Consider the following 17,382-nt stretch of genomic DNA (forward strand, 5'->3'; position numbering starts at 1 on the left):
TGAGACTAAAGGCGTGCACCACTACCGCCCAGCCTCTTATCAGGCTTTTAAGCTTGAGCAAGCTATCTGTCTTCTTAGCATCAGTGTATCAATTTTTAAAACAGACATGATAATATCACCCTAATAAAGTAATGATGAGAGCTAAACACTGCCATTAGCACATAATAAGGGCTCAATAAATATTCCCCTTCCCAACATAAGCTTCTCTTTCCCAAGAGTACAAATGACTCACTTGGCAAAGACGAGAAAGTAAACACACCAAGACATAATGCAGGACAAAACTGATTCGCGGTGTACCGGCCATCTGCTTCAATCCTACACACCCTCGCTCTCCAAAGTGCTGGTCCCGAGCTAGCTACACCTAACGAATGAGCGCTGCTTCGTCTCTGCTGTTCCCGCCACAAAGGAGCTTGTAGACACAGGGTGCAGGGCTAGGGTTGCAGCCCACGGTGCACGCCTGAAGCCCTAGTTCAGTCCTCAGCACTAGAAGAGGAGGGTTTTTTAAATGAGATTTTAGAAAGACCTCATGTCATAGAGAAGATAGTACATCTACACTTACTGCTGAACCAGTCACAATAGCCAGGAATGGGATCCAGCCTAGTCTCCAGCAACAACAGACAAATAAAGAAAATACAGTACAGGAACGGGATTATATTCATCGGCAAAGAGAAATAAAACCGTATTTTAAGAAGAAATGGAATGAGACGAAATTAAATTAAGTGCAATAAGCCAGATTCAGAAAGACAAATTTAATGGAAACTTCATATTTCATGTGAAACTAAGGTGTGTGTGTGTGTGTGTGTGTGTGTGTGTGTGTTTACAATGTGGCTCTATAGGTCATGAAACTAGAAAAATGATCCAAAGAGGGAAGGAAGAGATCGATTTCTTTGTTTGTTTTTGTTTTCAAGACAGGGTTTCACTGTTTAGATCTGGCTGTCCTAGAACTCGCTCTTGTAGGCCAGGATGGCCTCAAACTCACAGAAAATCCGCCTGCCTCTCCCTCCCTAGTGCTGAGATTAAAGGGGTGCACTATCATCACCCGACAAAGAGATAGCTCTTAAGAGAGGGGAGGGAAGAAGAGAGGACAATGGAATACATGTATAAGAAAGCAGGAGGTCGGGACACCTCTGGGGACCGGGAAACGGGCCAGAGCAGGGTGAGTGGCGCAGAGCAGGTAGTGAGGGAGATAGTACCGTGAGAGTGCCAAACTGAACCAGTTGCTTTGTATGCTAACCCACAGAGAAACTGAGGCGCACGCTAGAGGAGCAGGTGCCCAGCAGGACCAGTTGACTGAAAAACTCACAGAATATTAGCACCTCCTGAGACGTTGCCTCCCTGATTGCCCTTCTTGTACACCGTTCAGTATCAATTTGATAGAACGAAGGGATTTTGACAGTTGCACACTGATGAAATTATGTGCTGGAACATTCTAGACATAACTAACTCTTTGCAGGAGAGGCGGGAAGGGTTAGAGATGGGGGCGGGGAAGGGAACCTGAGGTCTGAGTAGAAACGGCATGGGCCTAAATCCTAGCTCTGCCACCAGAGCATATTTGACTTTGGACACATTTTACATTCATTGTGATCAGGTTTCTCCACCACTAAGTTGCTGAAATAACATCTTCAGGGTTGTTGTGAGGATTAAATTGCTAACAGGAGTAAAAGTTCTGACAATGCCTGGCTTGTAGTAAGAACTCAGGGAGCGTCAATGAGTTTCTTTTTATTTAAGTTGTAGTAAGAACTCAGGGAGCGTCAATGAGTTTCTTTTTATTTAAGCTGTAGTAAGAACTCAGGGAGCGCCAATGACTTCCTTTTTATTTAAGTTGTAAAGCCAATGCAAGAGCTTTTGCTCCCAGCTCTCTGCATTTCTAAATCGGTTTTTCTCGCTTGTCTATTACTCCTACATTTCAGTAAACTGCTAAGTATTTTCCTGAAGTCCTGTGACCTGGGCCAACTGGATTTTCTAGTCGCATACGTGGAGATGCTTTTTATTACAAGGTCACAGTCTCCAGTTGGAGAATGGGTAGTTGGGCTTGCTGAGACCCAAGAACTGAAATTGGAGCAGCAGTGGAGGTTGGAGTGAACTTTGTGTTCCCTTTCATAAGGCAGAGAAGCCATTTCATAAGAAAGTGGGAAAGTTTAGTTTCTGTAAGAACTTCTTGCATTCCTAGGAAAACCTTGGGTTCACCCTTCCCCATAGACCCTGGCTTCCAGTTACCTCAATATTGGGTATTTTCTTTTCTTTATAATGTACTTGATCTTTTTAAAATGTGAAATTGCAACACAAGGCAGGTATTTGAAAAGTGTTTACGATATTGGAATGACTAAATTTTCTCAGGCAAGGAAAGTCAGTTGGAGAAAGAGAAGACGGAGTAAATGTGTTTGATAGTTGTATTAGCTTCTGAATGTCGGCAGGTGTCATGCATCATCTAGCTTATATATGCTTTTATTATTCTAAAAGAATATTTTACAATTTCAAGACCAGAAGGAAAGCTAAGGAGGAAGCTACTGTCTTTTCTTTGTACCCACCTCTCACTGGGTTTTCAACAGGAAATCTTAGGGAAAGTTTTGTTGTTGTTGTTAGTTTTGAAAGTCTTCTCGTGCCAGCAAATAGCAACTCAGTTGCCAAGGCAATGTCAAGATCGTGTAGCGAGAGAGAGAAAATGTGGTGTGTGCAGACAGAGAGATGGTGAGACAGATTAACAATGAGAGCGCCAGGGTTTTCTGCAATTGGGAAGTTTAATTGTTTTGTCTGAGTGGTTATGCTCGCAGCTGTACCATCTGCCCTGGTGGAACTTTCTCGTGAAGCCTTTTCTTCCCATAACACCTTGCTGGGGACTGTTTGACTTGTCCTCCAATTATACCCCAGTCTTCATCCCTACACCAAGCCCTGTCAAAACGGGTCCCACCGCATTTGAGTTAGATAACCATATTTTTCACTTGCTTGTTTTTTCTGCGAAAGCTACTTCAAGGCCTGGACTCAGCAAACCCTTCCACATAATGACTATGAAGACTGATACATCCCTTGCTCCCAACACTGTATAAATATTTGCTACTTAAATAAAATACTCTTGTCAGACTTGAGTAGCTGCCAGCTAGATATTTGCTCATTTTTTTTAGAGACTATTGCCTTAGTTTTAAAAGACTCAATTTTCCTCTATCTCTCTCTCTCTCTCTCTCTCTCTCTCTCTCTCTCTCTCTCTCTTTCTCTAGGTACAATCCTTGGATTTGCCCTCCGGCCTTATAAAATGAGCTACAGGGAAGTCAAATACTTCTCGTTTCCTGGGGAGCTTCTGATGCGGATGTTACAGATGTTGGTCTTACCCCTCATCATCTCCAGTCTTGTCACAGGTACTTGGCATCTACACTTTTTGCTGTGTGGCTTTTTGTTTCATTTTGTTTTGTTTCTTTTAAGTGTGTTTATTGCAAAAGAACGCTTAGAAAAGCCAACGCTTTAGGTTTCTGCTGGATGCATGCTCTGTTCTAGAGAAAAATAAAACAAGTCCCTTCGAAATGATGGAAAGGAGGACTTTAGTAATGCATGAATGATTATGACTCTCGTATTTTTACCAATCACAAAAGGAGATGGATTTAAACAGCCATGTAATCTGGTCTGCCTCCCCGTGAACGAGGTACCATGCTAAACACGACACAACCCGCCTTCTCTGACCACAGTGATGTAGTTGACGAAAGCATACAACAGGTCTGTTTTCTCACCCTCTTATCCCACCCAGAGAACATCTGGTTGGACAGCCTATTAGCTATTGATGCAAGAATGCTTGTTCTCAGAGCCACCAGGACATGAGCGGGAGCCTTCTTGGAAGCCTCATCAAGAGGTAATGCCCACAACACTCACCAACTCTGCTGCCACCAACACTTATCTCTTCCTGGTGTGCCTGCATGATTTCATTTCCTTCTCCCGTTTCCCCACCCACCCACCCCCATTACCTTTTATGCTGGTGGGAGAATGGGAGGGGGTGGGAGATGTCCCCGTTGGCTACGCCGTCCATGACACTTTGATTTTCAACCAGAGGAAGGTTGGCAGGATAGGATCTCTTTACTGTGACAGTTGAGGGTACGGCTTTCTCCTGCATGGGTAGAGTTTGAAGAGTCATTAGCTATGTGGTTGACAAATATTGATGGGGCAAGAAGTTGCAGAAAGAAGAAACAATTACTGTACATTCCTTCCTGCCCACTCTTCTCTTTCCCTACAGCCCATCTCTGACTTGGAGAAAGAATTTCCATAAACACTGCCCCAGCAGGATGGTGTCTGGGTTTGTAGATAAAGCCCCAGACCTCAGGTACTATTGACCCTGGCCTCTTTTTCCACTTGGGGTCACTGTCCTTCTTGGGCAGGCCAGTTTACCTCCATGTGAGCTGTGTCTTTCCCCCTCTTCCCATGAGTTTTCAAAGAGAATTATACTCTTCCAAGCTGTCTGTGTAACAAGAACTTTATAGAGCAACTCAAAGGTCACGGGGCAGCATTCTGACTACTACGTGCCTTAGAGGGCTGGCCATTACATGCACAGAAACTATGTCAGATTACTCCTCCGTGCCTTGCAGATCTGTGCTGGCTACCACTTGTCCAGGGCCTTAAACAAGTAATTGCATGTGCATGAGCTCAGAGTGGAGGATAATCTGGCCACAAACCAGTCCTGTCACCCTTTAGGGCACCTGTTTGTGAAAATGGACTGGTCAGTTGTTGACCAGGGGTAATTATAGATATAGAAGCTACAATTCCTATGACAGAAGCCGTATTAAATGTCGGCCTGGGGCACATTTTCATTTTGTTAGCTATTTTTCTCAAAAAAAAAAAATCTTTGTAGAAATCACTTATAGGTCAGAGCCCATCCAACATTTTATTGAGTGTGGCAGTGAATCCCCCTGCGTCATCTCTAGCAGCTAATTTCTAGGCTGAGAACCTGTAAGTCCTCTGGACACACTCTGATGTCTCCTGGATTCCTCTTATTGTCTCTTCTAGAGTGGAACCCATGGTTCTGCTTTCTCGCAATTAATTATGCAATTTTTATTTTGAGACACAGAAACCCCTTGTACAACACAGTTAGAAAAAGCATTGCTTCCTCTTAGAAGCAGTCCTCTCCCCTGAAGTGGAATTTCCTGGTGTTTGAAATACTAAATAATCAAGTTTATTATAGGCACAAGAGCTTTCGTTGAGTAACTTTTCAGGAAAAAAAAAAAAAGATTTACTCTGATCTAAAACCTTTCAGTGCTTCGAAAGAAAAATTTGGTTAAACATTAGGTAAATTAACAACCCATAATATGGCTGTTAAAAAAAAAACAGAACAGCAAATTGCAAACAACAAATATAAAATAAACTCATAATCTAGGTGCAAGTTGAGAATGCTGTCACATAAAATCATTAAGAGTCTTATCTCTTATCCAGGGTTAGGCCAAGGAAAGGGGTCTGTGGCAGAGTTTAGCCAAAGATGTTTTTACAGTGTTCTCCCCCAGGAGTAATCCCGAGCTCCACAGTAATCTAGATACTTGCCATCAATTAAAATGAATGATCGATTCAATGGAACTTTCCTTTGTGGTTTTAAACACAAAACATTCTAAAAGTGGGGATATAGAGAAGGAAATGTTTGCAAATTACCGGGACTCCCTAGAGGATCCCCTGGGCTTTACTGGACGATGTTACTGGCGAAATATGTTGCCCTGGGAGGTAACAAAGCCAGGCTCCATTATTCAAGAATGAAAAAGCAATCTCGAAAGCTCGCAGCCGTCAAGTGGGTGACGTGTACATATGAAGATGCCCTTTCAGGCTACTTCTTGTTTTCCTGCTTTGATAGTCATGGATACAGAGAAATATTTTCTTCAGCAGGAGAAAGAGCAAGGCTAAGTGTGGAGTGACCACACTGCAGAATAACGTGGACAAAAGCGGGGCAAGGAGGCTGCTGAGACCCCAGAAACATAAGATTAATTGGCTTCCACCAGCTGCTACTATATGTTCACAAGAGCAAAATGTGACTTTTTCTTTCCAAGAGAATTTAGTTGCACAAGGGTTTAAGAGCTCCTCCCAAGTTTTCGGGCTTGACACAGTTCACAAGACAGGACAGTACGGCCAAGCAAAGCATATCAGCTGGGTCAGTCAACCTTACTGATATCAAAACCCGTGTTTGCGTGTCGGTGCTACTGCTTGAGAAACATCCCACTATTTCAGGTCCTCTATCTGGCTTTTACTGGCTTCAGTGTTACCTGACTCACCCGAGGGCAATCCTAAAGTAAACAAAGCTTACCTCGTGTGGAATGAGCTGCAAAATGCCGTGCTCTTTGCTGTGAGGAAACGACCGACCTGGAAGGCTCTCCTCTCTGTCTTCCAGAGTAGGGACGCATTGCGTCATAGCTGCTCTGCTTTGTGTCAGACAGGAGCATCCTAGAAAGAAAGCAGAGCTCGCACTGCCTTACAAGAATTCTTCCTGTGAGAAAATACTTCACAGCTTTTGTGCTCTCTCATTCAAAAGCCTTGGGTCTGTGCGGACAGAAACGAACCTGAATAGATCATTATTGCATTAAGTTTCAGAAGGTTCTAAAGAATATACTCTATCAGTTAAAGCCACTATAGCCACATTTTTATTTCTTAAAATCTTATTGTTTGTTTGTTTATTGTGGTGCCAGGAAACAAAGCTCATGCCGTGGCCTTGCTAGGCAAGCCCTCTGCCACTCTGTTTACCACTAAGCTGCATTCCCAGACCAACCTAAAGAGCTCGGCAACAGAGTTGAAACACTACTGTTTGCGGGCTAAGGCATTAAAGCTCCGTAGGCCACATTCTTGTCCTGGAGTTGAAATCCATTCTTCCCAAACATCCCTGGTGTGGATTCACATTCCAGAAGCTGCAGGGAGAAACTGGGAGGAAGCCCAATGGCTGCATCGTACTCAAGTACCTTTTTCTTCTTTTCTTGAACAAGAAGACTATGCCTGTGCCAACACATCACACAATAAAACAAGGATTTGGCGCCAGTTTCTATTGATTTGGTCAGGATAAGCAGCCAAACTAGCTCTTTCATGCCAGAAATATGAGTTGGTTTGGCTGGCTCAGCCTGATTTAACGCACAGGATAATAATTAAACTCCATGTCTAGTTGTACCGAGTGGACATAGCCAGCCTTACCTCTGCATTTTTCTCAAACACTGGGGCTCACTTGTGTTTCCATTCTCGGTGTGCACTTTCCTGCACTCACTCACCACACGGGAAAACTTCACTGTCAACCCCAAGTTTCTGGAAGGGAAAAGCATTTGGCAGACGATCTCTTTGGAGTGGAGCATTTTGTAAGAGAAAGAGGTGAGAGAGGCGCATTAGGCACCATAATGAAAAGCAACAGTTTGAAGCCTATGTTGGGGCATACTGGATCTTAGATCACAGAACAGACAAAGTTCAACCATTCATTCATTCACTTGCTGTTCTATGTCAGATATCAGGCTAGGCACTGCAGTTACCTAGATACAAAGTCAAAGTCCCTCAGTAGTGCATTGGGTAGGAAGAGAGCGGCTCTCCAAATTCCTCAAGTCACAATATTGGTGAGCAAATTCCTGCTCCGATTTTACAGCTTCTCTATATGCCCAAAAAGAAAGAGGCAGTTTAGTTGATTTTTTAAAAAATGTTTTTTTGGTAATTTCATGTATGGATACAACATAATTAGATCATATCCACCCTCACCTTCCTCTTGGTTCACTTTTTAGAACTTGATTCCAAACCTGATTTTCTACTGTTGTTGCATCTCCTACCTGACGTCAGCTACCCTGAAGTTTACCAGCCTAGACGTCATCCACATTCCCCCATAAATATTTCTTCAAGTGAACACAGTTTTTACACAGCTTCAAATCACTCCTAACCATGGGCACCTCCCGTCCTTTGTCTTGTGACGGATGTAATGAGTCATGGTGTTACGGCATTCTGAACGGACACCATGGCCTGACTTAGACTCCAAGGGACCAAGTGTAGTGGATTAAATAAAAATGCTGTGGATCCCCAGCAGCTGCAGTGGCAGAAACGCTGCAGGTCCCCAAGCAGAGGCAGTGGGCAGCGGGTCCGAGAGCAGCCAGTCCTAGATAGGGACTGGCGCAGTTCCCCTTCTCCAAGTGGCTGCAGAAGGCCACAAGGAGAGACAGACAGATGGGCATGCCATGCAGAGTGAAGTTGGATATTTATTTAGTGGGTTATGGAAGGGAAGGGGGAGAAGGAGAAGAAGAGAGGGAGAAACAGAAGGGGGAAGGGAAGAAGGGGGAGAGGTAGAAAAGGAAGGAATTCACCTCAGGCTGGAAGCTGAAGATAAGCTTGCCTCAGTGGAGGGGAGTGGGGGAGTGGGCATGGCGTGTCTCTTAAAGAGTCAGGACAACCATTACACCAAGACCCTCACTGTCATATCTTAAGAAGAAAAAGAGAATGCCAGGCGGTGGTGGTGCACACCTTTAATCCCAGCACTTGGGAGGCAGAGGCAGGCAAATCTCTGTGAGTTCGAGGGCAACCTGGTCTACAAGAGCAGGACAGCCAGAGATACACAGAGAAATCCTGTCTCAAAAAAATAAATAAATAAAGGAAAAGAGAAACAATTAGCCAACATCTACAAGATGTTACATATACCTTATCTCTGAGGGTTTTTTCTTTTCTCTAACCCACAGAACAGAAAGGTAATAAAAAAAAAAAAAGCAGGTTTCTCATTTTCTGAGTGATTTCATATAAATGAAGAAATTGTTTCTCTCCCTCCAGAACTCTATATTTACCCCTGGTTGGGAAATACTGATGTTGTTCATCAGTGCCTACAGTTTCCTTTCCAAGTGACTGTCCAGCTTCTGCCCAGACATTTCCAGGAACAGGCGATCCTTGGAACTCACATATTCTTGTAAAATGAAGGGTGCTTTTTCTACCCAAAACAAAACAAGCCAAAAAATTTAAAGAAACAGGAGAAAAAAAATACCTGCTTGCCTGTAATTCCCTGTCCATGTGACAAGCTCTCTCATGGCCAAATGTCACTTAGACATTTTCCTTTCAAATACATAGGCCAGCGAATCCTTTGGGAGGTGAGACTTGGCGATACATAAAGCCAACACACTAGGACTACCAGCAAAGGATTCTTCTATCTGAGAAAATAATGAAAATAAAAGCAGTAAATGTGTCTCAGAGTGTGGCCCTTTGGCTGCAGAAAAATGGCAGTTACAACAACAGCAAACTAAAATTTTGTCATTTAACCCAAGCGACCAAAACCAAAAACCTGAGATAGACAATTTATAGTTCTTGGGCTTTTGAAGCGTATGTTAAGTGCTTGCAAAAATGAGAGCCGGGGTCAGCTGAGGGAAATTTAATATTCTGGACTACTAGTTGCCAAGTGTCTAATGTGTAGCTAAGGCCAATTTGAATACTCTGGGCACTTATGGGCAAGATCTCGAGGCAGGCGTCTCATTCCTATTAGAATAAAAGGCAGCTCTCCAAAGAGACGAGCGTCTTTAGGCTTCCCTCGCATTTTCAGTGACATGGTGGGGCATCTGCTCTATGCTTGGTGTCAGGGTTCAGTATCACCCCTAGAATGTCCTCAACTGGTGGTAGCCATTGACAGTAAGCACAGCAAGAGCTGTCCTCTCTCTGCACACATAAAAACTTAATAGCAAGAACAGAGAACTTGAGTTTGTAGGCTTGCCGTTAAGGCTGCTGCCTCTACAAGTCTCCTTTGTCTCTGAGCCTTGTGACCATTTTCCTATTAAAGTAAATTAAAGAACCCATAAAGTTAATCCAGAAACAGCGTGAAGCCAAAGAGAATTCCTCCCTCACCACTAGAGGTGATTGGTTTCTGCCCTGCAGCATGAGATTTGATTTCTTTGGTTGCAACTGCCTAATTTTAAATTTTATCATTGGTTATACAACTTCCCAGACTTCCCTGAGAAACTCAGCCTGTATAGGGCACCCTGGATTTCACTGGGAAGTGAACACCACCTCTAGGAGGAGTGTTGGGTCACCAGTCTTTGGGCAAACTCTGCATCTACCATAACATCCAAACCCAACTCATGGAGACCTGGAATAACTGTTCCTATGTTGACTACTGGTCACAGATGTGGGAAAGAAGGCTGAGCAATGCCTACCTGGAAAAGGAAGACCTAGGATATAGTAAGAAAAGTCCATCCAAGGGGCAAGTCAAACTCCTGACTTCTTGCATCATGTATAAAAGAAATAAGGGCAATGTTTATGCCCGTGAGTTTGGGTAGAGGTAAAGTATAGACAAAATCATTGAAATCTGGCCATCACAGAAATGGCATTTTTTCCAGTATGACAACTTCACTCAACAAGTAGTTACTGAGGCTTCATATATGCCTAGCATTGTAGTACCAGGGCCTAAGGATTCTTAAATGAAGAAGACAAGGTCCCTGTCATTCAAAAAATTAGAAGTCTGGTTTGTGGAGCTTAATCCACAGCTGGGAACGGAGGGTGATGGTGACAGTAGAATAACTCTGGTGGGGACATTGTGAGGAGGCGTAGTGCTGCCTTCTCACTTTCCTCTCCAGCATTCGGACTTCCACATGAGCCAGTGATTCTGAGCAGGGGAAAGGTCTTGTTTGGGTGGTTACCTGACTCATCCACTGTTAAATGCGATGTGAGCCAGGGGCGGGGCCCAGTGAGTCCTGGAAAACAAAGAGTTTGGAGCCCCACCGAAAGCCACCGTGGGAAATGTGACCTCACCGACAGAAAGTCAGGGAGGGAGAAAGGGGTGCCTGATGAGGTTTCAATGACAGAAACTGTCCCTTTCATAGGGGAGATAGCAGATGGGAGCCCCTGAGCGATAAAGGAAGCAGAGGCAACATTGTGTTATCAGAGAGGCATTTTGCCCACCCAGCGCCTTGGAAGGAAGCTACACCTGGCTGTCTAGTTGAAGCTTTCTCTCTCTTTCTTTCTTTCTTTCTTTCTTTCTTTCTTTCTTTCTTTCTTCTTCTTCTTCTTCTTCTTCTTCTTCTTCTTCTTCTTCTTCTTCTTCTTCTTCTTCTCCTCCTCCTCCTCTTCCTCCTCCTCCTTCTCCTTCTTCTTTTTTATTGGTGTGTGTGTGTATGTGATTTTTCGAGACAGGGTTTCTCTGTAGTTTGGGTGCTCATCCTGGAACCAGCTCTGTAGACCAGACTGGCCTTGAACTCAGAGACGTCCACCTTTCTCTGCCTCCCAAAGACTGGGATTAAAGGTGTGCACCGCCACCACCTGGCCCTGAAGCTTGCTTTCTTCCAGTGCTGCCTTGCTAGCCCTAATTGTGCCATGTGAAGAGAGGAGAGGATAGGGTTCACGTGGTGTCTTTTGAATACCTGAGCCCGCAAAAGGTGTCCCAGTGCTTCTGACAGGTCTACTCCCCAAGTCCTTGACCATCCTGACCACCTCCCAGACCCAGCCATGTGACCAGGACTGACCCTGGAACTCCAGTTGCTGGGTGACAGGGTGGGGACAGCAATCTGGCCCAGCTAGAACAGACCAATCAGTCCCTCAGAACGGGATGTTGTGGAAAGATTTTTACGATGAAAGCCAAACAGTTCATCACTCACGGTTCAGGGTGGGATGCTGTGTGAGGCCAAGATTCTTATCTGTGAATTTCAGAAACTTCAAGTTAGCCTGTACTTCAAGTCATTTCTGGCTCAGAAAACATTGTTTAAAATGTAAAAAGCCTCCTATTTTCCTCTAAGAGAAAGCAAATGTTTCTCACCTTAATTATCAATGGGATGGTCTCCTCGAGACCTGCAACCCACACAGGTCTCCAGGTGCCTTGGGAATGGACAACCCTGTGCTCTTGATACCATACAGGAAGATCAAGATGTATCCTGTCATGGAGGTCTGTGCTGGGGTACCACAGGCGCCTTAAGGGGGCAGGATGGTCCTGAAATGAGACATCATGTGTCAGTCAGGATTCTCTAGCAGAAACACCACTAGAATGAATATACATTAAAACAGGATTTATTAGATTGGCTTATACAATAGGATCCAAGTAGTCCAAAGATGGCCATCTCATAGTTGAGAGGCCAAGAAGCCAGCAGCTGGCCAGATCATGAGGCTGGGTGTTTCAGTCGTCCCAGTCTGCGTATTCCTGGAGAGCCAGTGGTCTTCAATGCATCCGAAACCATGATGAAGCTGATTCCGATCCCAGCAAAGGTATCGGGAGTGTCAGTAATAGCGTGGTTAAACCTGAACCGAGCCACAAGAATGGAAGCCAAACAAGGAAAAAGCAAAAGGCCATTCTTCCGTGCCTTTTTATCTGGGCAGCCACAAAGATACCACCCACATTTAGGGTGGGTCTTCTTGTAACAATTGTGGCAGTCAAGACAATCCCTACAGATGTGTCCACAAGACAACCTGTAGTACATGGTCCCTTGCTGAGGCTCTCTTACCAGTTAACAACTCCAGGTTGCATCAAGTTGTTGATTTAAACTAACCATCATAACTGCCTTAGGTCCAGAACTCAAGGTCTGAGAAGAATCGCTGACCCGTTCAGACACCATTTGGGGGCAGCACTCGGGCCCCAAATCACTAACCATAAGTGATCTTTAAGTGGTTCAAAATGGTGCCCAGAAATTGATGTCTTCTCAAGGTGGTTCCACTGTGGACTCAGGGTTGAGAGCTACCATGTTACAGTTTCTCTAGAATTGTCCTCTGGTTTCTAGTGCTAGGGTCCCCAGTGTGGACATTTAGTCCTGGTCCTAATTAGTTCAGCTGTTCCCTCTTCCAGGAAGCCTTGCTAGCTCCTACAGGCATGGGTTTCTTTCTGTTTCGTAGTTACTAGAACACCCTCTGTTCCCTCACTGAGACCTTGGGAGAATGCTGTGTCTTTGCCTCAGATCTTCTTTGCATCGCCTGAAGAATGAGTTCTTGGCAAGGCGAACAAGACCTTTGACAGAGTTCACGAGCCGCTGTGCCAGCTCTGTGCCCACTACTTCCCTGACACAGTTTCCTCTTTCGATGTTTTAGTACCCTCAGCACTTCATCCTTCCTCCTGGTGTGTTTTGTCTCTTGACACAACTTCTTGCACAGCCCCCCTGAGGCTCTTTGACTCCTCCGAGAGCCAGCTTAGCCTTCAGACCTTGCATTAAGTTGTTCTTGCCGGCTCCAGCTGAAAGCAAGGATCTTCTCCCTGGAATAGCTACTATGGTCACTTGCACATCACCAGGGCGCACTGTAGCCCTATTCCCCCAACTGCATTAAGATCTCCCTTGGGACCGTGTCTTCTGTAATTTTGTGACTCTTTGCTCATCCTACTTGATAGCATGTATTTTAATGGTTATCTTTAATGACAAAAGTCATATGTAGAGAACATTAAAAATGACACCAATAAATGTTGATGAGCAAAAAGGAAGGAGGGAAATGCTAGCTACCCTGTAGAGGTAGACACCACACAGTGCTCACAGTCATCTGGGAAGCAGTGTGTGCTGAGGTCAGAATGAACGTAGAACCCAGAGTGAACTCTTCCCACCTCAGTGACCTTAGACAAGTACAAACCCCTCCTTGTGACTTAGTTTGGAGTTTTCAGGTGGTAATACTGAATATCTTTTCACGTGCTATTGTCCATTAGTTCTCCCTTGGAGGGATGGCTCTTTACATCTTTCTGTTTAGTACTGAACTGTAATTGCTCCTTCTATATTAAAACTATACTTTAAAAAAAAACCCTCCATACACAAAGTAATAGCAGCAATGATTTTGTGTATAATTTGCCATAAGATGGTCATGATTATTCTTGAGAAGGATCCTTTAGTTAATGCTGTAGGTAAGCACTCGTAAATACCGAATACAAAACATAATGCAAAGAAGAAAACACTAGCGAAAGTTAGTAGTTCTGGACTGATAAGCACTTCTGGAATGAAACGTATCCCTTCCCTTAGAAAAGTAAGTACTGGATGACTTTGTCTAATACAGTGATATGTGATTTAAACTATGTCTTGTTCCTCTAATGCACAGGGAGACTCTTGCTTTTCTATGTATTGTGTTTTAGCTAAAACCCAGACACTCATAGGACAGCAGTCTTGGTACACGTACTCTTGGCTGAATTCCTTTAAAGTATAGATTCCAAATTGGCCAATTGGACATTTTTTATGCAACAGAATAGAATGCAGTAAAAAATTATTAACTTCTTTAGTTACAGTTAATGAAAATGAAGTTCATTAAAACATAGCAGTTTGAATGTATTCACTCTACTGAGCTAGCTCTATGCTTTAAAATGGCTAAGGTGGATAATTGTGTTATATGACTTTATACAATTAAAATTTAAAAGCCCCAACGCCAGACAACTGTGGCCAACTAAGAAATGCTGAGAGAAGGAAAACAGCCTTCCCCAGGGAAAGCCCCCTAACTGGTTATTCAATATCAAGCGGTCAGCCCCAAAATCATACATACACATGTAACATTCATTATACAGATGGAGCAGTATGTGTTTATTTATCAAGAAGTGTGTGTGTGTGTGTGTGTGTATGTGAACAAAGAAAAAAAAGGCCATGAATTTGAGAGAAAACAAGGAGGTGCACAGGAGGGGTTAGAGACAGGAAAGAAAAATGATGTAATTATATTTTAATTTCAAAAATAAAAACTTTAAAGACTGATATAATTTAAATATAAATTTCACTGGCATATATTTATTGTACATGGTGGTGGGTTTCATAAGCACATTTTTATGCAAATATATCATGTTCTTTGACCATAGCTCTCTACCCTCCCCTTACTCCCTCCTAGCTATGTGCATTGTGTCCCAGTCTTCCTCCTACCCCCATGTCATATGTATACATGGCCCTTTTAAATCTTTACTGGAAGGATGTCTGTTCAGATTTCATATCCATTTTTAGTCATATTGTCTTCCTATTATTGAACTCTCATCATTTCTATGTTAAAATTACTTTTTAAAAATGAAATACACACAACTACACAGCAATTGCTGTTTGCAGGTGTGTGTGTGTGCTATGCAGCTATAGGTACCCTAGGATCCAAAAATGAGAAAAAAAAAATGGTATTTGTCTTTCTGAGTGTGGCTTGTTTCACTTAATTTGATGATCTTCATCCAGTTAATCTGTTTCAAACAGAATAATTTAATTCTTTTTCATTTCTTTTTTTCCTTTTTTCCTTTCCCTTTCTTCTTTGTTAATGACAAGTTCTCACTATGTCATCCCAAGTGGCCTATAACTCACTATGTGGATAAGGCTGGCCTCAATACTCACAGACAACAGCCTGCTTCTGCCTCCCAAGTCCTGGGATTAAAGGCATGCATCATCGTACTTGGCAATTTTATTTGTTTGTTTGTTTGTTTATTGGCTGAGAAAAACTCCACAAACACTCTAAGTGTTTAATTCTAGCCTATCAATATAACCTACTACAGTTAACTCTGTTACTGCTGTTTTTGTGTTCTGTTTAGTTTTCAGTTTTTCAAAAAAGCTTTCAAAGCTTAACACTTGATACTTTGTGTTAGATAGTGTTCCCCCTGTCTGGTTTTACTTTGAGATGAGTCATCCAAATACTTGAGTTATTCAGAATAAGAAATGTTGGGGGCAGTGGTCAGCTAGCTGTCTCCTAGTTAAGACATTCTTCAGCTGCCCCTGTACTTGACTTCAGGAGGTGGTTGGGAGTCAGAGAAGGTGTCGGGAAAGGCACAAACTTCAGCATAAAACTTACTGGATTTTACAGGAGTTTCCACTAAGGAATGTGGATGCCAAGACCAGAATGCTGATACAAATCACATTGGTATGAAGTGGATTTTACAGGGTCCCTGGTCCCCATAACAGCTCGATTTACAGAATGACTTTGCTGCTGCAGGTTCTGTTTGGGTCTATTATAAGATAGTATGGTGTTTGCATGTAACCTACATAATTTTCCCCCTTGTAGATTACTTTTAATGCCTGTGATGGACTTTCTATTTAAGTATTGTTAAGGCCTAAAGGCTTTTTTTAAAAAAAGTTTGTGCATGTTCAGAAAAAAATGAAAGTGTTTCTCAAGTATTTTCTGTGAGGTTGGTTGACGCCACAGGTTTGACATTCATAGATATGGAAGCCTGGCTGTAATGCATGTGTAGATCACAGGTCATTCCATTATATTCATTCAAGAAAACACCCCCAGAAGAATCCCTAGTATAACCAAAATGTGAGCCACTAAACAATCTTTAAGGAATCAGAGCTATGCCAGTAAGGGGAAACGAAAGATGGTTAAGTCTTCCAAAGCTGATGTCAAAGAAGACCACACTGTCACCCTTAAATACTCTGCTGGTGCAACTGTTGGAAACAGGATGGATTATTAGTCAGACCAAAGGCACACTGGAATGCCAAGCACAGTGACTGTATCTTGCATGCTGCCCTTGATGACAAGGGATGTCTGTTTTCCACTAACAATTGGTTTCCTCTGTTTATTTTGCTTCTGCAGATTATCTTTTCTGTGTTGAAATCTACACGGGGCATAATAAAATACAAACCCTCAAAAAAAAAGTAAACAAACTATCCCAAACTTCTCAGAAATCTGAATGTTAGGCATTGTTTCACACTGTCCGCTTGCTGCGGTTGAATAAAACCACACTCTGGTATGTTGTATGGGCTTTATTCTTCCGTTTGGGGCTCAGTACCAGTTTCCTCTCCAAGAGCTAGCTACATGATGGCAGAGAAGTGGCAGCCTGGCCCTGCTACTTGCACTCCTGACTGGGCACTCTGCAAGCCTACGCAAAGGTTCATGAGGGTGCGTCACCAGCCTAGTGAAAAGTGGGAAATCCCTCACAGTTTCATAATGCGGTTTCTACAGGAGGAAATTCCACGTTACGTTATTTCAACAGTGCCTAAAAGTAATATTGAAAGGGATACTTCTGAGAGAACGAATACCTTGAACCCTGCCTCAATGAAGGACAGAGTGTGGTTAATGAGAGATAAGCAGGGGTACTGACAAGAATTTAAAAGCACATTAAACTCACCCACATTAACTGTGCTATTGGAGTACAAGGAGATAGATAGAACTGGTTTCATAGCATGTATCTGGTTGGAAAAAAAAAATCTTCATTCCCAAGCCTTCATGTCACTAGTCAAGTGCCCTTTACCTAACTATTCTAATAAAATACAGGGGCTGGGGACACTATCTATTGTGGAATACAACTTCATTTGTTTTTCTTTAATTAATCTGTTGGAAATGTGTTTCTCTCTCTCTCTTTCTCTTCCTCTCTCTCCCTCCCTCCCTCTCTCCTCTCATTTTAAATGAGTCAAATTTGATCATTTTCCTCTTAAAATACCCTCTGGGCCCGGCAAGTTTTCAGCAAACACTCCCTGTTGACCAGTTCCCATTTTCAGCCACATGACATTCACAATGAAACCTATTAAGATAAGTTAAACAAAATAAATTGCCTATTTTCTATTTACAAAGGGCAACATTATCTGCCATGAATTTCACTGGAACAAAGCATGC

The 17,382-nt window shown here is 43.0% G+C and overlaps 1 protein-coding gene across 4 annotated transcripts in view; it reads left to right on the forward strand.

The window, feature by feature from the left end:
• The window catches only part of Slc1a3 (solute carrier family 1 member 3), a 72,001-nt gene that overhangs the window by 19,965 nt on the left and 34,654 nt on the right, over window positions 1-17,382 (forward strand). For 3 of the 4 annotated variants that reach the window (XM_038323042.1, XM_038323044.1, XM_038323045.1), the window contains exon 2: window positions 3,213-3,350. The exons of the other annotated variant lie outside the window; for it this stretch is intronic. In XM_038323042.1, coding sequence (XP_038178970.1) covers window positions 3,213-3,350 — 138 coding nt within the window. The remainder of the gene's footprint in view (window positions 1-3,212; window positions 3,351-17,382) is intronic. 4 annotated transcript variants of the gene reach the window in all.

This window comes from Arvicola amphibius, chromosome 3, assembly GCF_903992535.2.
Source record: "Arvicola amphibius chromosome 3, mArvAmp1.2, whole genome shotgun sequence".
Classification (NCBI taxonomy): Eukaryota; Metazoa; Chordata; class Mammalia; order Rodentia; family Cricetidae; genus Arvicola; species Arvicola amphibius.